The sequence below is a fragment of the Oncorhynchus nerka genome, linkage group LG10, assembly GCF_034236695.1.
Source record: "Oncorhynchus nerka isolate Pitt River linkage group LG10, Oner_Uvic_2.0, whole genome shotgun sequence".
Classification (NCBI taxonomy): Eukaryota; Metazoa; Chordata; class Actinopteri; order Salmoniformes; family Salmonidae; genus Oncorhynchus; species Oncorhynchus nerka.
The window spans coordinates 86929602-86953975 of NC_088405.1; the positions used below are offsets into that span (position 1 = coordinate 86929602).

General features: G+C 50.0%; 1 protein-coding gene across 1 annotated transcript in view; it reads left to right on the plus strand.

The window, feature by feature from the left end:
- Nucleotides 1–1440: 1440 nt before the first annotated feature.
- LOC115136207 (gamma-aminobutyric acid receptor subunit alpha-6-like) overlaps nt 1441–24374 on the plus strand; it is a 29750-nt gene continuing 6816 nt past the window's right edge. Inside the window, exons 1-9 of the mRNA XM_029671771.2 lie at nt 1441–1682; nt 1824–1951; nt 2416–2483; nt 3295–3515; nt 3987–4069; nt 4167–4310; nt 4673–4825; nt 10155–10408; nt 23769–24022. Of these exons, the coding sequence (XP_029527631.1) occupies nt 1594–1682; nt 1824–1951; nt 2416–2483; nt 3295–3515; nt 3987–4069; nt 4167–4310; nt 4673–4825; nt 10155–10408; nt 23769–24022 (1394 nt within the window). The 5' untranslated portion in view covers nt 1441–1593. The remainder of the gene's footprint in view (nt 1683–1823; nt 1952–2415; nt 2484–3294; nt 3516–3986; nt 4070–4166; nt 4311–4672; nt 4826–10154; nt 10409–23768; nt 24023–24374) is intronic.

Genomic DNA, 24374 nt, shown 5'->3' on the forward strand with positions numbered 1-24374 from the left:
ATAGCATTGTTTAAATGTCACCCATGTAATGTTAATGTGGAGTTAACATGGCTGCCATAGAATGTCGTAGTGTCATGTAAATGCATCATAATGCAGAAATCACATTGACCCAACTCTCTACATACTGGACTCGGGCCCAAGCTTTTACTATGATTAGTGTGCTGCTGTAAGTGACTGGGGTCAAACACAGATCTCCTGCCCCCCCCCAACACTGTTTTAGCCCGCAAGACTTAAACCAAGGCATTAGCTTAGGGAGCTAATATAAGTCTCCAGGCCTCTTACTATAAATAAAACAACTATATCATTGTCCTACATACAAACACATATCTTATCATGCCTATTCTCTTGACTGCCGTGGTTTAACACGTTTTTCCAATGTCCACATAGACACAGCATTACACACTGCACCACATCTTAAAGGAGGTGGGTGTACACCGTTCAAAGTGCATCAACAACATTATATAAGTTACATATTGACTACAATGAGACCAGGATAGTGGGATTTCATTGCATAACTCGTGTATAACTCTTTTAAGGCTTTTAAAGAAAACATGCTTTAGATAAATTATACATATGTGGAATGTTATACCCTTAATGGATAAGTCGAGTTTAACAATAAAATATAGTCTGCCATGTTCTGTACAGATTAACAAGATAGAAGATAAGATTAATCAAACGCTTGAACCAAAAATCAGAGTAGATATTGTGGCAGAGAATGTACCTGAACTAAACAGCATATAATATTTAACTGCACTAATCACTTTGCCTTTGTGCTGTATTAAGTAGTACTTTACTTCTCATTTAGAACGAGACCTACAGTTACTGTACTTATCAGAAAAGATCTGTCCATACAACTGTGATTATATCTTAGTGGTGTAACACAAGCAATACTTTTGTGGTAACAGTCACATTTGTGCCAAATCGAAAATGAACTGACTTTGACAATGTCACTCCAGGTCAGTGAAAGCTTGGAGCAAGGCAGCAAACCCCCTCCCACTCCTGCCTTGCCAACACCACCACCACCACCACCAACAGCACAATCACATACACCATCCAAGGTTTATCTGTTTGATTTGTTTTCTATTTGTTAACCCACATGCTGATGTGCAGGAGATGTGAAGGACAGCACGTGTAAACAGACTGTAATGGACACAGCTAATGGAAACAGCTAAGTTGGACATGACCAAGTCCAACATGCAATAATGGAGTGATGCTGTTATCTCCTCAACTTTATTAGGAATTATGATCTGTAAAATGCTCTCCACCTCAGAAATTGAAACCATCTCTGGTGCAATCTCTTCCAGGAGGATATTTGAGCCTTTTCCAAATATCCAAACGGGTCCAAACTGATTCCCTGCCAAAACTATCAGTGGATTTCTTCGTTCTTATCTCCCATAATGCCTTATTCGATTATTGTCAATGCCCTCCGTGCCTGCTCTTCTTCAGTCTCTTAAAACTCTTTAGTTTTTCTACTGAGCGAGTCGGATGAGGCGCAGCCGCACTGGGGAAGTCGAGTAGGACTGGCGCAAAAGCCTTCTCGTTTTTAGACTAAGCCGTGTGATCAGCGTTTTGTTCGATTTTAAATGATGGAATATGGAAATTATAACAGTTGACCACGGCTTTGTGGCTGTGGAGTGTTTACGAGGCATGGCTTTCGTTTTCAATTGTTTTTTTCTGTCCTGGTGAGTACAAGTGAACTAATTTCCCCCCGACTTTACGAGTGCTAGAATGTTGATAAATGTACACTATGCAACTTTGATGCAGTAACAAGTTGTATTGAGTAGAATAAGCAACCAGATAATTAATATGCACTTTGTCTACAGTGTGAGCAATGTTTGGGGAAATCATGTGAAATCAACGCAAACTGAGAATATCTATTTGGATAACATCACGCGTGTATTGGATAGATTACTAGATGGATATGACAACAGACTGCGACCTGGATTTGGAGGTACAGTAATACATATTTAATACTTCTAACAGGTTGTTTGATAATGTGTGAAATTTAAGTCTACTCACGTAGTTAATAAAGTTTTCCTTTCCACAGTAGTGAGGCGACTATGTTCCAGATAGAGCTTAATTCTTGGTCACTGTCCCATCGTTGGAAGCTGCTTTTAGTGTCATTAATATAACTGTCGAATTTGTGACATCGAGTGTCCAGGAAATTCATATAACCCATTGACCACAGGGTTTCTTTCTCACAAATTGCTAATTTCCAATCCTACTAAGGGATGTTATTGTGCTGACTTGTAATAGCCAACAACTACAGGTCAAGTAACTGTAAACTAGAAAAGTGATATAATTAACAACAACATCGTTTTTATCCTGTCAATATCTCACCAGCGTCCATTTGTTTTTAGAGTGAAGAGCTGTGTTTATTTATGTCTTATGTCAAAACAACATTTATCTTTGTAGGTCCAGTTACTGAGGTCAAAACAGACATCTTTGTCACAAGCTTTGGTCCAGTGTCAGATGTTGAGATGGTATGTGGCCTCATTACTACTTTATCCAGTCCACTTATATAACACAAAACTCCAGAGTGTTGGCATTTATTTATATTTCAATAACACATACTTGTGTTAGTGCAGACAGGACAGAATAATTGCTTGGTGCACCCAGTCCTAGCATGTCCGTCCACAGCCTCAAGTCATATTCCTACCAGCCTTCATTATTCTAGGCAGGATGTCATTAGTGCAGCTTAGGGATTTTAATCTGGTTGACAATCCCTGTCAGTGAGGGTCCCGAGCCGGCTGAGCGTTTGATTTCCATTACACACTATATTATATTTCACAGCATCTAAAACCCACTTCTGGTACCATGTGATCCACTAGTAGCCACCCCATAGGCAGTATAGATAAGACTAGAGCTGTAAAGAAATCCATTTGAGCTAAAAGTATTCCTGGATTGAAAAAGCCATTATCCATTGAGGTTTGTTTCATTATATATGGCAGCTAAAAGCTGAACACATCAAGAAATTCAAGAAAACAAAGTAAATCAATACTGTTGGGTTAGAATTTGGATAATTCTTGGAACCTGTAATGAAATACAGTCAGTTTTTCTTAGTGGAGAAGTTGAGAAATATGGACCTGCACAGTACTTCAACAGATCAAAAACAACATGTAAGGAAGACTTTAAAATATTTAATATAATAATCGTACTCATTATCGACATTTCATTCACGTAAATGAGGTCACTGATGTACTGTAGGCTATGTACTGTACTGTACTGTACAGCAATGTCATTATTAGCATACGAGTTGATTGCTGATTTGATTTCCAAACTGCGATGTTGTAGGAGTACACCATGGATGTATTCTTCCGTCAAACGTGGATTGACGAGAGGTTGAAATTCGAGGGCCCCATCGAGATTCTGCGTCTCAACAACCTCATGGTCAGCAAGATCTGGACGCCAGACACATTCTTCCGGAACGGCAAGAGGTCCATCTCTCACAACATGACCACTCCCAACAAGCTGTTCCGCATCATGCAGAACGGAACTATCCTCTACACTATGAGGTACTACTGAGTCACAGCCATCCAGGTCCAAAACAGACCTGTGTAGGACAGTAGTCTGTGTTCTACCGGACATCTACCGGAGTATCATACAAACACAGTCATGGCTATGGTTTAGTGCCCGGTATTCTCCAACCACGTTCCTGGAGAGCTACCGTCCTGTAGGTTTTCGCTCCAAACCTAATCTAGCGCACCTGATTCTAATAATTAGCTGGTTGATAAACTGAATCAGGTTAGTTACAGCTGGTGTTGGAGCGAAACATACAGGTCGGTAGCTCTCCAGGAACAGGGTTGGAGAGCCCTGGTTAAGATATTTGTGCGATACACGTCAACTTACCCAGGCATATCTCTATCAGTATTGCTTTGTTTTCAGAAGACGGTTTGGCCTGGTACGTGATCAGTAGTAGATGATCATAGGTGACCATTACTACTGTACATAAGGTTTGTCCAATACTCTTTGCCATTCCATTGCAGATTGACGATAAATGCAGAGTGTCCCATGAGACTGATGAACTTCCCCATGGATGGCCATGCCTGTCCTCTCAAGTTTGGTAGCTGTAAGTTGTCTTTCATAAACCTCAGTCAGACAGATGGTTCCACTAGGCTAGCTGGTGATTACAGAGTGACTACGTTATCTTTATTTTTGCTGTCCAGATGCCTACCCTATGAGTGAAATTGTGTACACATGGAAAAAAGGACCACTGTTCTCTGTGGAAGTCCCAGAGGAGTCCTCCAGCTTGCTACAGTACGATCTAATAGGACAGACAGTGTCCAGTGAGAGGTTAAAATCCAACACTGGTAAGAATAGATTCATTCACTTAACGCTTTAGTAATGCTTAAAGAAATAAGCTTAAAAAATAACCATGCTAACAGTATGCATACCGTATGCATACGGCTTTGAATGAAGATTTCAATCTAAGTCTTTTTTTTTTTTCTAAATGAAATTTTCATTTGAATCTATGCTTGTTTAGTACACATTCAAAATGCAGCATTGGACATGTGCTAGAGTATGCATGTACAAGGTCTCCCTGAGAAGTTCACTGTCTCATCTGTTTTCTGTAGCAAAAATCAGTTTTGTGCTCTGTGAAATGCTGATTTACCAACGTGTCTGATGGAAACTCTCTGTGCCCACATACAGTATTCCATTTGTTTTCTGACAGGTGAATATGTAGTCATGACTGTTCACTTCCACCTGCAAAGGAAGATGGGCTTCTTCTTGATTCAGACATACATCCCCTGTATCATGACCGTGATCCTGGCTCAGGTCTCTTTTTGGATCAATAAGGAATCGGTTCCTGCACGAACTGTATTCGGTAGGCCTCCTCCTGATCTCCACCATTAACTCCATTGTCTTGTCCACCATGCTTACGTTACAAGGTAACCCCTACAAGTCCCAATATAAGTTGTTCCCTTAAATATCCCTTAAAGTGATATTTACATTTACATTGTACATTTGAGTCATTTAGCTAGGTTGGACAACCACATAGCACTATCATAGGAACATAACAAAACAACTAACCTTGGATAACACAGTTTCATCACTCATAACATGATCTATTCTGTATCCTTTTCTGTACATTTGGTGAAGATGTTGTACTGCAGTATTTGAATGTGTTTCCTTGGCAGGACATGGTAATGGTTTGCATTATGTAGAGTGGTACTAGAGGACATAGGTAGCACACTCACATGGTATATCTTATGTCTTCTACCTCTTATCTCTATTCCCTCCCAATTGGATCTGAATTAATAGTCAAAACTCCTTTTCTGAAATCATTCCATCCGGGCAGAGAGCGGGGGGATGTTGTTTACTTGAACTTGTTCTGAGGAGTTGCAGGTTCCGGTTGTTCCCATTACATCATGCTACACTTGCTTCAGCCTCTAGCCTCAGGAGCAGAGCGCTCTTAACTTTCATTTGCCATCCTTTTGATTTTCAATTTAAATTTCCTCAGCTACATTTTTGTGTGCAGGAGCGGCTGCTGGCCTTTGTAGATTATGGCTCTGTTTGGGAGCTTGTCAGCATTTTGACAAGCCCACACTGAGGAAAAGATACCAATCATTAGTACATGTTCAAGTTAGGCCCAATGTGAGACGCACATATGCAGAAAGTCATTAACCTCCCACATCCCGCTGCTTTCATTTGGCATGGTAGCGGGAGTAAAACGCTGTGGAGATATTGGAGTGTTTTCAGTGTGAGCATTGTGTGTCCTTTATGAGGCTGTTGCATTCAACATATTGGATTTTCCCCAAACCCATGAATGACAGGCTTTATCTTCACAGTTTACACGTTTTTTTAAAAACAATTTTTAAAGAAATTCTATGATTAAGAGATTGTAAATTGCTTCTGTAAATACAATGTATTTTAATGCTTTGCTGGTGACACAACAGTAATATGGGGCACAGCGAGAAGCCAGTAGCTAAATAAGTTGTGGTAATGCACTGATGTGTGCAGACGGAGAAAGAGAGAGACAGAGAGCTATGTAGAAGCACTCCATCAGGGTTCAAGCACATTAGGCATTGTTGTTGTGTGCAGCTTCGCATGCTGGCTTTCTAAGAGCTGAAAGTCTCCAGAGCTGAAGTCTCACAGACTTAATTGAGTGGGCCTAATTTGTACCTTGCTTTTTGCCTTTAAAAGCACACAGATGCCTCAAGCTCTTCGTTTCTTTCTCCTGTCTTTATCCTTCATTTCCTCCTCCTCCTCATCCTCCTCCCTCTCTCTCTTTCTCTCGCCTCCTCTGCTTTTTTTCCTGACACGATTTCTCCCATACCCTTCTTTCCCAGTGTGTGATCATTTAACAAGTGCTTGAGTTTGACGATTGTTGGCAATTGTGGGGTTTTTATGGAGAGTTGGTACTGTAGCTAGATTTATGGAGAGTTGGTACTGTAGCTAGATTTATGGAGAGTTGGTACTGTATCTAGATTTATGGAGAGCTTGTAACTGTAGCTAGCTTTGTGGAGAGTTGGTAACTGTAGCTAGCTTAATGGAGAGTTGGTACTGTATCTAGCTTCATGGAGAGTTGGTACTGTATCTAGCTTCATGGAGAGTTGGTACTGTATCTAGCTTCATGGAGAGTTGGTACTGTATCTAGCTTCATGGAGAGTTGGTACTGTATCTAGCTTCATGGAGAGTTGGTACTGTATCTAGCTTCATGGAGAGTTGGTACTGTATCTAGCTTCATGGAGAGTTGGTACTGTATCTAGCTTCATGGAGAGTTGGTACTGTATCTAGCTTCATGGAGAGTTGGTACTGTATCTAGCTTCATGGAGAGTTGGTACTGTATCTAGCTTCATGGAGAGTTGGTACTGTATCTAGCTTCATGGAGAGTTGGTAACTGTCTTTCAGAGCTGAAGCAGCACTTAAATGCATTGAAACATTATTACATTATCCACTTAAATTATCTACATGTCCCCCTGTGCAAATTAACTGTGTAAATATCAAATTGACAAGAGCATAGCAGACCAGTGGTCAATGACCCTTTTCTTTCCAACTGTTTTAGCTTGATGAAAACGATCTCAGTGAAATGATATCTGTACCTTGTTAATGGACCATAATAGAGCATGTCCCTTTTGTAAATGAATCATGTCTTGTAAGGGTCTTTAGTGTGAGCCCAGAGATTAAAACATACTTTGAATACATGTGAGAGATGTATTACCGTGGTTGTATGTAACACACCTTGTATCCATGGATCTGTTTGCATTTTGAATCTCCACAATGTTATTCATTGCTTAGATAACTGTTGTCACGCTAACTGTAACAGATTCAGGCTCAACTACATTGCCTGTTGTTGTTATTGTTGTTGTTATGCAGCCAATCAATGTCCGTAGTAGCCCTGCCTCAGATGAACCTGACCATAGTATTACTTAACACTCTCAATCAATGTCCGTAGTAGCCCTGCCTCAGATGAACCTGACCATAGTATTACTTAACACTCTCAATCAATGTCCGTAGTAGCCCTGCCTCAGATGAACCTGACCATAGTATTACTTAACACTCTCAATCAATGGCAATTTATTTGTACTCCCTCGAAACATAACTTGCAGTGATCCACTTGAAATAAGCATCTCCATTGTGGAAAAGGTTGTGCAGATTGAGGTTCCCTATCGATTTATATCAATATACTGTACAGGTGCAGTAGTTTATGAAAACATTTGCTATTCTAACAATATTTGCAGTCTCTTCCCTGTGTTATGATGAGATAGAATGGTCGTGGAATTGTGAAATCTTGTACGTCTGGAGATTCCTGTCTGTATAGTCACTTGGCAGTCCAATGAGCCTTATACCAGTAGAAAGTGTTTCAGAAATGTACATTATATCAGCTGTATAGCACACTAAATTGCTTCATATAATCAGTGAACAGGACAGCTTTTCTACGTACTCTCTTCATTATCCAGGATTGGGATTTATATTGCTCTATTTCCCTGTAAACTTGTCCCGTGGAAGCCTTTGTCAATTTCATCTGTGTCCCTCCTCATCATCATCATTACTGGCCGCTCCTGCTCATTCCAGGCCTGCTCTCAGCCCAGCCATTATTGTCTCCCTGAGAGGAAACTACACTACCCGGGCAACTCATTCCAACCCATATCCCATTCATCACCATGTGTCTAACTCTAACCCATGCAAGTTGTGCTGCTCTGAAACCATTATCATCATCATCATCACTAAAAACAGCCCATCCCATGACCAGTAAACATGGTGAATGGTATGACAAACTTTATCTCCTCCTCTAACCTTCCTTGGCTTGTAAGGAAGTCAGAAATTCAAATGGATTTGTGTCCAAGATGTAACAGGAACAGTAAAAGTTGACCCAAAAGAAAAGTTGACCTCATTTAGATGGATAACTAGCAAATAATCTATTGATCTTGAGAGTCGGCAACCAAAAGCATGGCTTAGTTTCCTCAGCTAAAGCTTAGTATTAGCATAGTTGCATGCACAAATCAAGAAAAATGCTAGGATGTTTCCAAATAGCATGCCTAAGTGACCTGACTTTTAGTTGTTTTAGGCAAGCTTGTTAGGAACATACTTCATTACCACAGGCCCTTCAGATGTTGGATCTTAATTTGCTCACGCTGTTACAAGATAACTTTTCTGCAATGCAGGAAATGTAACATTTGTAGTGTATTTGAGGTTTAAAAAGGCTTCTGACGTTGGATCAGAAATCTCTGACTTGATTTTCCCTTACGAAAAATGTGTCAATCACATTAAAAATGTCCATTAATTACAATCCACATAATAATTCACATTTCCTGTTGTGGCAGGATTATTTTCCTGCTGTAGCAACCTGGTTCAAATTAAGATCCTACAGCTGTACCGCTCTTATGTTTGCACTCAATGATGCTAAGGCTAAGCTGTGAGAGAGTAAACTAAGCCATGCTTTTGGTTGCTGCCTCTCAGGATCAATAGATTATTTTGGGTGTACACTGTGCTACTTTCATTACACTGTATGATTCACTATTGATAAAGTGAATACACTTCAAATATGGCTGAACTATTGATTTGGACTTTATAACATTTCACTGGCCATTTATTTGAATGCCATACAGGTCTCATGACTTATCAATAATGCCAGAACACATTGGTTTGGTTTCCGAGAGATAGACATTATAATCAACTTGGTATATAAACAATGGTGACCCTCCATCCAAAGGTGTGGGCAGAAGGTATCCTAGCGGTTAGAGAGGCAAGCCAGTAACTAGAGGGTTGCCAGTTCAAATCCCGGGTCTGACAGAAAACATCTGTCAAGAAATGAGCTGTCAACAGGAGGGTTGCTGTTATATAATTCTAGATTCCATTTCCTGCTGTTGTGCCCTTGAGCAAGGTACTTAACCGCCCTCAACAACTGTTCCAGAGTAGTCACATTTCGGTTGGACCTTGTGTACAAATCACGAATAAAGTGATCTTACAAGGACAGTGTGTGTGATACAAAGTGCTTAGCATTGTACTTGGACTCAAATTAATTTCTGAATGGAAGAGCAAGTGTATTGGTTGAGTAGTGCATGTCTAGACGTGTGAACTTGTTGCCGAAGGCTAGAGATTAAACATCATGCCCACAAATTCACCTTCTGGCGAAGTATGGCATCAATTACCATCTAAATGATCAATGGGCCCTGAGGATTTTGTGTAATGCAATACTAATCTTCATTTTGTAGGTTGGTATTGATTGAGTTGTTACAGTATCCTCAGTTACATATTAACAGGACAGTCTAATCCGATGAACTAAACACATAAATGTTGCTCAATGTTCAGTAATGTTAGATCTCAGTCATGAGAATTACAACAGAAATAATATTAATAAATGTATGATAAGGTTTAAACTACTGGGTTCATAGAAATAACAATTTTCAGGCCAAATGACATGCTTGAATAGACCGTTAACTATTTCCCCTTAAGCTATTCCTTTGCATGTAAGCTCGTGTGTCCACATTACACTGCCCGCACAACAGCTCTAACGCAAACCATTGGATGGTTGACCCTCCAACCCCCTCCACTTCACTCCACACCCTGACAATCACCACTCAACAAGATGATGGGCTGGTACCCTGGAAACCCAGCCAGTCAACCCTGGGGCTCTGGGATGCAGAAAACAAAATGTCTGCCATGTCCAGTATCTCTGTCTAACATTTCTCTATGTGCCCTGTGTATGCTAGGCATTACCACAGTGCTTACCATGACCACACTCAGCATCAGTGCCCGCCACTCTTTGCCCAAAGTCTCTTACGCCACGGCCATGGACTGGTTCATCGCTGTGTGTTTCGCCTTCGTCTTCTCAGCCCTCATTGAGTTTGCAGCAGTCAACTACTTCTCCACGCTGCAGGCCAACCGGGAGCTCCGCAAGGCGGCCTCCATTAAGGCAGCCCAGGAGGCAGCAGAGGCCGGGAGGACCGACGGGGAGTCCTCTTCGGTAATCCACCTCCTCCCTCTCTCCTCGTTTTACACTCCTCCCCCCTTCCCTTTCCTCTCATCTCTGTGTCCCTCTCACCCCCCACTCCTAGTCTGTGACAACAAGAAGATTTGGCGAGAAGAGACAGCCAGTGGCTTCCTGAGCACAGATTATGTGAAAGGAATAGATTAAGGGAATATCCAGGCAGATCATTACAGGCTCACAAGAAGCCTAGAGGGGACAGGCAAGCCCAATGCTTTGTGCTTCTGTGGGAAAGAGACTATTATTAGGTGGCTGCACCAAATATATGAACTAAATAGTCCAATTGAGAGGAGTTCTATCTCTCCATCTGCACCATTTTGAATTACTATCTATTTAAAATGCAGACAAATCTTAATGACCTGGATAATATGTTGTTGACTCATTATGACTGGTTGACTGGTTGTAGACTGGATAAGATGTTGACTGGTTGACTGATTGTAGACTGGATAAGATGTTGACTGGTTGACTGGTTGTAGACTGGATAAGATGTTGACTGGTTGCCTGGTTGTAGACTGGATAAGATGTTGACTGGTTGACTGGTTGTAGACAGGTTAAGATGTTGACTGGTTGTAGACTAGATAAGATGTTGACTGGTTGTAGACTGGATACGATGTTGATTGGTTGACTGGTTGTAGACTAGATAAGATGTTGACTGGTTATGACTGGTTGTAGACTGGATAAGATGTTGTTAACTGGTTGACTGGTTGTAGACTAGATAAGATGTTGACTGGTTATGACTGGTTGTAGACTGGATAAGATGTTGTTAACTGGTTGACTGGTTGTTGACTGGATTGGATGTTGTTAACTGGTTGACTGGTTGTTGACTGGATAAGATGTTGTTAACTGGTTGACTGGTTGTTGACTGGATAAGATTTTGTTAACTGGTTGACTGGTTGTTGACTGGATAAGATGTTGAATGGTTGACTGGTTGTTGACTGGATAAGATGTTGTTAACTGGTTGACTGGTTGTTGACTGGATAAGATGTTGTTAACTGGTTGACTGGTTGTTGACTGGATAAGATGTTGAATGGTTGACTGGTTGTTGACTGGATAAGATGTTGTTGACTGAATAAAATATTGCTTAGTGGTTGTCTGGTTGCTGACTGGATAAAATGTAGTTAATTGAGTCTATCAGCTCTTCCCTGCTCAATGTTTATATTATACACTTATGTCAACATGCTAAAATTCCATTGTTAAAATTGGATTAAAGAGAGGACACAAGCCACATTGATAGGATAACCTGTGTATTATAACAATGTCACACCATTAATCCTGCATGTTCAATCTCACCAAAACAATGGCACCGGTATTGACACTTTATGATCTCTAGATATATTATGGCAGCATGCAAAACAATGTAATACGCACTGCATAAGAATCTGCTCTGATTCTGAGAGCCAGCAGAGAATTTGAGCCTGCTGTCGTTTCAGAAATAGCTGCAGTATTAAAGCCACATGCTCCCTGCATGATTTCTCACCTCCGTCAGACGCGCACAGCATTCAGCAGCTGACATTTTCAGCTCCAACCTGATGGAAGCCAGTCAAATTATGGCCCCCGCTCCACCCCACCCTTACCAACCCTCACTCTGTCCCTGCTACCCACACCACCCCTACCAACCCTCCCTCTGTCCCTGTTACCCACACCACCCCTACCAACCCTCACTCTGTCCCTGCTACCCACACCACCCCTACCAACCCTCCCTCTGTCCCTGTTACCCACACCACCCCTACCAACCCTCCCTCTGTCCCTGTTACCCATACCACCCATACCAACCCTCACTCTGTCCCTGCTACCCACATCACCCCTACCAACCCTCCTCTGTCCCTGCTACCCACACCACCCCTACCAACCCTCCCTCTGTCCCTGCTACCCACACCACCCCCACCAACCCTCCCTCTGTCGCTGCTACCCACACCACCCCTACCAACCCTCATTCTGTCCCTGCTACCCATACCACGCCTACCAAACCTCACTCTGTCCCTGCTACCCATACCACCCCTACCAATCCTTCCTCTGTCCCTGCTACCCACACCACCCCTACCAACCTCACTCTGTCCCTGCTACCCACACCACCCCTACCAATCCTTCCTCTGTCCCTGCTACCCACACCACCCCTACCAACCCTCACTCTGTCCCTGCTACCCACACCACCCCTACCAACCCTCACTCTGTCCCTGCTACCCACACCACCCCTACCAACCCTCACTCTGTCCCTGCTACCCATACCACCCCTACCAACCCTCACTCTGTCCCTGCTACCCACACCACTCCTACCAACCCTCACTCTGTCCCTGCTACCCACACCACCCCTACCAACCCTCACTCTGTCCCTGCTACCCACACCACCCCTACCAACCCCTCACTCTGTCCCTGCTACCCACACCACCCCTCCCAATCCTTCCTCTGTCCCTGCTACCCACACCACCCCTACCAATCCTTCCTCTGTCCCTGCTACCCACACCACCCCTACCAACCCTCACTCTGTCCCTGCTACCCACACCACCCCTACCAACCCTCACTCTGTCCCTGCTACCCACACCACCCCTACCAACCCTCACTCTGTCCCTGCTACCCATACCACCCCTACCAATCCTTCCTCTGTCCCTGCTACCCACACCACCCCTACCAATCCTTCCTCTGTCCCTGCTACCCACACCACCCCTACCAACCCTCACTCTGTCCCTGCTACCCATACCACCCCTACCAACCCTCACTCTGTCCCTGCTACCCACACCACCCCTACCAGCCCTCACTCTGTCCCTGCTACCCATACCACCCCTACCAATCCTTCCTCTGTCCCTGCTACCCACACCACCCCTACCAATCCTTCCTCTGTCCCTGCTACCCACACCACCCCTACCAACCCTCACTCTGTCCCTGCTACCCATACCACCCCTACCAACCCTCCCTCTGTCCCTGTTACCCACACCCCCCTACCAACCCTCCCTCTGTCCCTGTTACCCACCCCCCCTACCAACCCTCCCTCTGTCCCTGCTACCCATACCACCCCTACCAATCCTTCCTCTGTCCCTGCTACCCACACCACCCCTACCAACCCTCACTCTGTCCCTGCTACCCACACCACCCCTACCAACCCTCACTCTGTCCCTGCTACCCATACCACCCCTACCAACCCTCACTCTGTCCCTGCTACCCACACCACCCCTACCAACCCTCACTCTGTCCCTGCTACCCACACCACCCCTACCAACCCTCACTCTGTCCCTGCTACCCACACCACCCCTACCAACCCTCATTCTGTCCCTGCTACCCATACCACCCCTACCAACCCTCCCCCAGTCCCTGCTACCCACACCACCACTACCAACCCTCCCTCTGTCCCTGCTACCCATACCACCCTACCAACCCTCCCTCTGTCCCTACTACCCACCCACCCCTACCAACCCTCATTCTGTCCCTGCTACCCACACCACTCCTACCAACCCTCACTCTGTCCCTGCTACCCACACCACCCCTACCAACCCTCACTCTGTCCCTGCTACCCACACCACCCCTACCAACCCTCACTCTATCCCTGCTACCCACACCACCCCTACCAACCCTCACTCTGTCCCTGCTACCCACACCACCCCTACCAACCCTCACTCTGTCCCTGCTACCCATACCACCCCTACCAACCCTCACTCTGTCCCTGCTACCCACACCACCCCTACCAACCCTCACTCTGTCCCTGCTACCCACACCACCCCTACCAACCCTCACTCTGTCCCTGCTACCCACACCACCCCTACCAAACCTCACTCTGTCCCTGCTACCCATACCACCCCTACCAATCCTTCCTCTGTCCCTGTTACCCACACCACCCCTACCAACCCTCCTCTGTCCCTGCTACCCATACCACCCCTACCAACCCTCACTCTGTCCCTGCTACCCACACCACCCCTACCAACCCTCCCTCTGTCCCTGCTACCCACACCACCCCTACCAACCCTCCTCTGTCCCTGCTACCCACACCACCCCTACCAATCCTCACTCTGTCCCTGCTACCCACACCACCCCTACCAACCCTCACTCTGTCCCTGCTACCCACACCACCCCTACCAACCCTCACTCTGTCCCTGCTACCCATACCACCCCTACCAATCCTTCCTCTGTCCCTGCTACCCACACCACCCCTACCAATCCTTCCTCTGTCCCTGCTACCCACACCACCCCTACCAACCCTCACTCTGTCCCTGCTACCCATACCACCCCTACCAACCCCCACTCTGTCCCTGCTACCCACACCACCCCTACCAGCCCTCACTCTGTCCCTGCTACCCATACCACCCCTACCAATCCTTCCTCTGTCCCTGCTACCCACACCACCCCTACCAACCCTCACTCTGTCCCTGCTACCCATACCACCCCTACCAACCCTCCCTCTGTCCCTGTTACCCACACCCCCCTACCAACCCTCCCTCTGTCCCTGTTACCGACACCCCCTACCAACCCTCCCTCTGTCCCTGCTACCCATACCACCCCTACCAATCCTTCCTCTGTCCCTGCTACCCACACCACCCCTACCAACCCTCACTCTGTCCCTGCTACCCACACCACCCCTACCAACCCTCACTCTGTCCCTGCTACCCATACCACCCCTACCAACCCTCACTCTGTCCCTGCTACCCACACCACCCCTACCAACCCTCACTCTGTCCCTGCTACCCACACCACCCCTACCAACCCTCACTCTGTCCCTGCTACCCACACCACCCCTACCAACCCTCATTCTGTCCCTGCTACCCATACCACCCCTACCAACCCTCCCCCAGTCCCTGCTACCCACACCACCCCTACCAACCCTCCCTCTGTCCCTGCTACCCATACCACCCCTACCAACCCTCCCTCTGTCCCTACTACCCACACCACCCCTACCAACCCTCATTCTGTCCCTGCTACCCACACCACTCCTACCAACCCTCACTCTGTCCCTGCTACCCACACCACCCCTACCAACCCTCACTCTGTCCCTGCTACCCACACCACCCCTACCAACCCTCACTCTGTCCCTGCTACCCACACCACCCCTACCAACCCTCACTCTGTCCCTGCTACCCACACCACCCCTACCAACCCTCACTCTGTCCCTGCTACCCATACCACCCCTACCAACCCTCACTCTGTCCCTGCTACCCACACCACCCCTACCAACCCTCACTCTGTCCCTGCTACCCACACCACCCCTACCAACCCTCCTCTGTCCCTGCTACCCATACCACCCCTACCAATCCTTCCTCTGTCCCTGTTACCCACACCACCCCTACCAACCCTCCCTCTGTCCCTGCTACCCATACCACCCCTACCAACCCTCACTCTGTCCCTGCTACCCACACCACCCCTACCAACCCTCCTCTGTCCCTGCTACCCACACCCCTACCAAACCCTCTGTCCCTGCTACCCACCCCCCCCAATCCTCACTCTGTCCCTGCTACCCACACCACCCAACCCTCACTACCCTGCTACCCACACACCTACCAAACCTCCTGTCCCTGCTACCCATACCCCCTACCAACCCTCCTCTGTCCCTGCTACCCACACCACCCCTACCAACCCTCACTCTGTCCCTGCTACCCACACCACCCCTACCAACCCTCACTCTGTCCCTGCTACCCATACCACCCCTACCAACCCTCACTCTGTCCCTGCTACCCACACCACCCCTACCAACCCTCACTCTGTCCCTGCTACCCACCACCCCTACCAACCCTCACTCTGTCCCTGCTACCAAACCTCACTCTGTCCCCTACCCATACCACCCCTACCAATCCTCCTCTGTCCCTGCTACCCATACCACCCCTACCAACCCTCACTCTGTCCCTGCTACCCACACCACCCCTACCAACCCTCACTCTGTCCCTGCTACCCACACCACCCCTACCAACCCTCACTCTGTCCCTGCTACCCATACCACCCCTACCAACCCTCACTCTGTCCCTGCTACCCACACCACCCCTACCAACCCTCACTCTGTCCCTGCTACCCACACCACCCCTACCAACCCTCACTCTGTCCCTGCTACCCACACCACCCCTACCAAACCTCACTCTGTCCCTGCTACCCATACCACCCCTACCAATCCTTCCTCTGTCCCTGTTACCCACACCACCCCTACCAACCCTCCCTCTGTCCCTGCTACCCATACCACCCCTACCAACCCTCACTCTGTCCCTGCTACCCACACCACCCCTACCAACCCTCCCTCTGTCCCTGCTACCCACACCACCCCTACCAACCCTCCCTCTGTCGCTGCTACCCACACAACCCCTACCAATCCTCACTCTGTCCCTGCTACCCACACCACCCCTACCAACCCTCACTCTGTCCCTGCTACCCACACCACACCACCCCTACCAACCCTCACTCTGTCCCTGCTACCCATACCACCCCTACCAATCCTTCCTCTGTCCCTGTTACCCACACCACCCCTACCAACCCTCCCTCTGTCCCTGCTACCCATACCACCCCTACCAACCCTCACTCTATCCCTGCTACCCACACCACCCCTACCAACCCTCACTCTGTCCCTGCTACCCACACCACCCCTACCAACCCTCACTCTGTCCCTGCTACCCATACCACCCCTACCAACCCTCACTCTGTCCCTGCTACCCACACCACCCCTACCAACCCTCACTCTGTCCCTGCTACCCACACCACCCCTACCAACCTCACTCTGTCCCTGCTACCCATACCACCCCTACCAATCCTTCCTCTGTCCCTGTTACCCACACCACCCCTACCAACCCTCCCTCTGTCCCTGCTACCCATACCACCCCTACCAACCCTCACTCTGTCCCTGCTACCCACACCACCCCTACCAACCCTCCCTCTGTCCCTGCTACCCACACCACCCCTACCAACCCTCCTCTGTCCCTGCTACCCACACCACCCCTACCAATCCTCACTCTGTCCCTGCTACCCACACCACCCCTACCAACCCTCACTCTGTCCCTGCTACCCACACCACCCCCCCTACCAAACCTCACTCTGTCCCTGCTACCCATACCACCCCTACCAATCCTTCCTCTGTCCCTGTTACCCACACCACCCCTACCAACCCTCCTCTGTCCCTGCTACCCATACCACCCCTACCAACCCTCACTCTGTCCCTGCTACCCACACCACCCCTACCAACCCTCCCTCTGTCCCTGCTACCCACACCACCCCTACCAACCCTCCCTCTGTCCCTGCTACCCACACCACCCCTACCAACCCTCCCTCTGTCGCTGCTACCCACACCACCCCTACCAACCCTCACTCTGTCCCTGCTACCCATACCACCCCTACCAACCCTCCCTCTGTCCCTGTTACCCACACCACCCCTACCAACCCTCCCTCTGTCCCTGCTACCCATACCACCCCTACCAACCCTCACTCTGTCCCTGTTACCCACACCACCCCTACCAACCCTCACTCTGTCCCTGCTACCCACACCACCCCTACCAACCCTCACTCTGTCCCTGCTACCCACACCACCCCTACCAATCCTTCCTCTGTCCCTGCTACCCACACCACCCCTACCAACCCTCACTCTGTCCCTGCTACCCACACCACCCCTACCAACCCTCACTCTGTCCCTGCTACCCACACCACCCCTACCAATCCTTCCTCTGTCCCTGCTACCCACACCACCCCTACCAACCCTCACTCTGTCCCTGCTACCCACACCACCCCTACCAACCCTCACTCTGTCCCTGCTACCCACACCACCCCTACCAACCCTCCCTCTGTCCCTGCTACCCATACCACCCCTACCAACCCTCCCTCTGTCCCTGCTACCCATACCACCCCTACCAACCCTCACTCTGTCCCTGCTACCCATACCACCCCTACCAACCCTCCCTCTGTCCCTGCTACCCACACCACCCCTACCAACCCTCACTCTGTCCCTGCTACCCATACCACCCCTACCAACCCTCCCTCTGTCCCTGTTACCCACACCACCCCTACCAATCCTTCCTCTGTCCCTGCTACCCATACCACCCCTACCAACCCTCCCTCTGTCCCTGCTACCCATACCACCCCTACCAACCCTCCCTCTGTCCCTGCTACCCACACCACCCCTACCAACCCTCACTCTGTCCCTGCTACCCATACCACCCCTACCAACCTCCCTCTGTCCCTGCTACCCATACCACCCCTACCAATCCTCCTCTGTCCCTGCTACCCACACCACCCCTACCAACCCTCCCTCTGTCCCTGCTACCCACACCACCCCTACCAACCCTCCCTCTGTCCCTGCTACCCATACCACCCCTACCAACCCTCCCTCTGTCCCTGCTACCCATACCACCCCTACCAACCCTCCTCTGTCCCTGCTACCCATACCACCCCTACCAACCCTCCCTCTGTCCCTGCTACCCATACCACCCCTACCAACCCTCCCTCTGTCCCTGCTACCCATACCACCCCTACCAACCCTCACTCTGTCCCTGCTACCCACACCACCCCTACCACCCCTACCCCAACCCCCCTACCAACCTCTCTGTCCCTGCTACCCATACCACCCCTACCAACCCTCACTCTGTCCCTGCTACCCACACCACCCCTACCAACCCTCACTCTGTCCCTGCTACCCACACCACCCCTACCAACCCTCACTCTGTCCCTGCTACCCACACCACCCCTACCAACCCTCCCTCTGTCCCTGCTACCCACACCACCCCTACCAACCCTCACTCTGTCCCTGTTACCCACACCACCCCTACCAACCCTCCTCTGTCCCTGCTACCCACACCACCCCTACCAACCCTCCTCTGTCCCTGCTACCCATACCACCCCTACCAACCCTCACTCTGTCCCTGCTACCCACACCACCCCTACCAACCCTCCTCTGTCCCTGCTACCCATACCACCCCTACCAACCCTCCCTCTGTCCCTGCTACCCATACCACCCCTACCAACCCTCCCTCTGTCCCTGCTACCCACACCACCCCTACCAACCCTCCTCTGTCCCTGCTACCCACCACCCCTACCAACCCTCCTCTGTCCCTGCTACCCACCCCTACCACCCTACCAACCCTCCCTCTGTCCCTGCTACCCACACCACCCCTACCAACCCTCCCTCTGTCCCTGCTACCCACACCACCCCTACCAACCCTCACTCTGTCCCTGCTACCCATACCACCCCTACCAACCCTCCCTCTGTCCCTGCTACCCACCCCCCTACCACCCCTGTCCCTACCAACCCTCCCCTCTGTCCCTGCTACCCATACCACCCCTACCAACCCTCCCTCTGTCCCTGCTACCCACACCACCCCTACCAACCCTCCCTCTGTCCCTGCTACCCATACCACCCCTACCAATCCTCACTCTGTCCCTGCTACCCACACCACCCCTACCAACCCTCCTCTGTCCCTGCTACCCACACCACCCCTACCAACCCTCCCTCTGTCCCTGCTACCCATACCACCCCTACCAACCCTCCTCTGTCCCTGCTACCCACACCACCCCTACCAACCCTCCCTCTGTCCCTGCTACCCACACCACCCCTCTGTCCAACCCCCCTCCCTCTGTCCCTGCTACCCACACCACCCCCTACCAACCCTCACTCTGTCCCTGCTACCCACACCACCCCTACCAACCCTCACTCTCTGTCCCTGCTACCCACACCACCCCTACCAACCCTCCTCTGTCCCTGCTACCCACACCACCCCTACCAACCCTCCTCTGTCCCTGCTACCCACACACCCCTACCAATCCTCACTCTGTCCCTGCTACCCACACCACCCCTACCAACCTCACTCTGTCCCTGCTACCCACACCACCCCTACCAACCTCACTCTGTCCCTGCTACCCACACCACCCCTACCAATCCTCCTCTGTCCCTGCTACCCACACCACCCCTACCAACCCTCCCTCTGTCCCTGCTACCCATACCACCCCTACCAACCCTCACTCTGTCCCTGCTACCCACACCACCCCTACCAACCCTCCCTCTGTCCCTGCTACCCATACCACCCCTACCAACCCTCCCTCTGTCCCTGCTACCCACACCACCCCTACCAACCCTCCCTCTGTCCCTGCTACCCACCACCTGTCCCTGCTACCCCTACCAACCCTCACTCTGTCCCTGCTACCCATACCACCCCCTACCACCCCTACCAACCCTCCCTCTGTCCCTGCCCCATACCACCCCTACCAACCTTCCTCTGTCCTGCTACCCACCCCCCTACCAACCTCCCTGTCCCTGCTACCCACACCACCCCTACCAACCCTCCTCTGTCCCTGCTACCCATACCACCCCTACCAACCCTCCTCTGTCCCTGCTACCCACACCACCCCTACCAACCCTCCTCTGTCCCTGCTACCCATACCACCCCTACCAACCCTCACTCTGTCCCTGCTACCCACACCACCCCTACCAACCCTCCTCTGTCCCTGCTACCCACACCACCCCTACCAACCCTCACTCTGTCCCTGCTACCCACACCACCCCTACCAACCCTCACTCTGTCCCTGCTACCCACCCCCTACCACCACCCCCTGCTACCCAACCCTACCAACCCTCACTCTGTCCCTGCTACCCACACCACCCCTACCAACCCTCACTCTGTCCCTGACCACACCACCCCTACCAACCCTCACTCTGTCCCTGCTACCCACACCACCCCTACCAACCCTCCCTGATACCCACACCACCCCTACCAACTGTCCCTGTTACCCACACCACCCCTACCAACCCTCACTCTGTCCCTGCTACCCACACCACCCCTACCAACCCTCACTCTGTCCTGCTACCCACACCACCCCTACCAACCCTCCCTCTGTCCCTGCTACCCATACCACCCCTACCAACCCTCCCTCTGTCCCTGCTACCCACACCACCCCTACCAACCCTCACTCTGTCCCTGCTACCCATACCACCCCTACCAACCCTCCCTCTGTCCCTGCTACCCATACCACCCCTACCAATCCCTCCTCTGTCCCTGCTACCCATACCACCCCTACCAACCCTCCCTCTGTCCCTGCTACCCACACCACCCCTACCAACCCTCCCTCTGTCCCTGCTACCCATACCACCCCTACCAACCCTCCCTCTGTCCCTGCTACCCATACCACCCCTACCAACCCTCCCTCTGTCCCTGCTACCCATACCACCCCTACCAACCCTCCTCTCTGTCCCTGCTACCCCTACCACCACCCCTACCAACCCCTCACTCTGTCCCTGCTACCCATACCACCCCTACCAACCCTCACTCTGTCCCTGCTACCCACACCACCCCTACCAACCCTCCTCTGTCCCTGCTACCCACACCACCCCTACCAACCCTCCTCTGTCCCTGCTACCCACCACCACCCCTACCAACCCCCTCACTCTGTCCCTGATACCCACACCACCCCTACCAACCCTCACTCTGTCCCTGCTACCCACACCACCCCTACCAACCCTCACTCTGTCCCTGCTACCCATACCACCCCTACCAACCCTCACTCTGTCCCTGCTACCCACACCACCCCTACCAACCCTCACTCTGTCCCTGATACCCACACCACCCCTACCAACCCTCACTCTGTCCCTGCTACCCACACCACCCCTACCAACCCTCCCTCTGTCCCTGTTACCCACACCACCCCTACCAACCCTCACTCTGTCCCTGTTACCCACACCACCCCTACCAATCCTTCCTCTGTCCCTGCTACCCATACCACCCCTACCAACCCTCCCTCTGTCCCTGCTACCCATACCACCCCTACCAACCCTCCCTCTGTCCCTGCTACCCACACCACCCCTACCAACCCTCACTCTGTCCCTGCTACCCATACCACCCCTACCAACCCTCCCTCTGTCCCTGCTACCCATACCACCCCTACCAATCCTTCCTCTGTCCCTGTTACCCACACCACCCCTACCAACCCTCCCTCTGTCCCTGCTACCCACACCACCCCTACCAACCCTCCCTCTGTCCCTGCTACCCATACCACCCCTACCAACCCTCCCTCTGTCCCTGCTACCCATACCACCCCTACCAACCCTCACTCTGTCCCTGCTACCCATACCACCCCTACCAACCCTCCCTCTGTCCCTGCTACCCACACCACCCCTACCAACCCTCACTCTGTCCCTGCTACCCATACCACCCCTACCAACCCTCACTCTGTCCCTGCTACCCACACCACCCCTACCAACCCTCACTCTGTCCCTGCTACCCACACCACCCCTACCAACCCTCACTCTGTCCCTGCTACCCATACCACCCCTACCAACCCTCACTCTGTCCCTGCTACCCACACCACCCCTACCAACCCTCACTCTGTCCCTGATACCCACACCACCCCTACCAACCCTCACTCTGTCCCTGCTACCCACACCACCCCTACCAACCCTCCCTCTGTCCCTGTTACCCACACCACCCCTACCAACCCTCACTCTGTCCCTGCTACCCATACCACCCCTACCAACCCTCACTCTGTCCCTGCTACCCACACCACCCCTACCAACCCTCACTCTGTCCCTGATACCCACACCACCCCTACCAATCCTTCCTCAGTCCCTGCTTCCCACTCCACCCTGTCCAACCCTGCCTCAGTTCCTGCTCCATACACTCTGCTGAACTTAACTTGCCATGCATCTTATATACACTGAGTGTACAAAGCACCTTCCTAATATTGAGTTGCATCCCTATTGCCCTCAGAACAGCCTCAATTAGTCAGGGCATGGACTCCACAAGGCATAAAAAACATTCCACAGAGATGCTGGCCCATTTTGACTCCAATGTTTCAAACAGTTGTGTCAAGTTGGGTGGTGGACCATTCTTGATACACACGTGAAACTGTTGAATGTGAAAAACCCTGCAGCGTTTGCAGTTCTTGACACAAACCGGTGAGCCTGGCACCAACTGCGATACCTCATTCAAAGACACTTAAATATTTTGTCTTGCCCATTCACCCTCTGAATTACACACATACACAATCCATGTCTCAATTGTCTGAAAGCTTAAAAATCCTTCTTTAACCTGTCTCCTCCCCTTCATCTACACTGATTTAAGGTGGATTTAACAAGTAACATCAATAAGGCATCATAGCTGGTCAGGATTAACCTAGTCAGTCTTTCATGGAAAGAGCAGGTGTTCCTAATGTTTTATACACTCAATGTATAATGTTGTATTGATGAATTAATCAATGAATTCATCTTTTATGATTTTTGTGCATATAACATACTGTGTTGTTATGGGAAATGGATTCAATTAAAACTGTGTTTTATCAAAATTAAACAACTCATTTCCTATTTTATTCATCTTAATTTCCAATGACTTACTGACGTTCTGGTCATAGATTTACTTTAGATTCTCTCACTCACCCCCTCCACCGATCTTTGTGTTGGTGTACTATACAGGACGCCAGCAGTATGCTGAAGAAGAGGATGAACTCTACGCCTCACTTTGAGAGGCCAGCGGAGGTGTTCCCTAACCCTCCAGTGAATGCCCAGGCCTTCCTCCAGCAAGGCTCAGCTGTGCCGTCCAACAACTTACTGACAGGCACCAGCATCATAGACAAGTACTCTCGCATCCTCTTCCCTCTGTCGTTCGGGGCCTTCAACCTGGTGTACTGGATCGTCTATCTCACCAAGGACACCATGGAGATGACAAGGTAAAGCATGGCTCTTGCAATGCCAGGGGTGTGGGTTTGATTCCCAAGGGGAACCAGAACTGAGAAAAAAAAGTATGTGTGTGTTGGACTGAGATCAAGTTGGTTGTTCTCATCCTCATAGACGTTCAATAGCCAATGGGAGATCATGAATTATGGAAGAGTGGCAGGTTCAGATCTAATTGATATCTGCAGTTTCTCACAGCTGTTACTCATACACACGGGCACTCCCACTTCTTATGTGACACCTGAATCTATCAGCCACAACACTGTTAACATTCCGTATGGAGTGATATTGGCATCGCATAGAATCCAGCTTCCTCATGGCTTCTGAGAGTGGTTTGTCAAACACAAA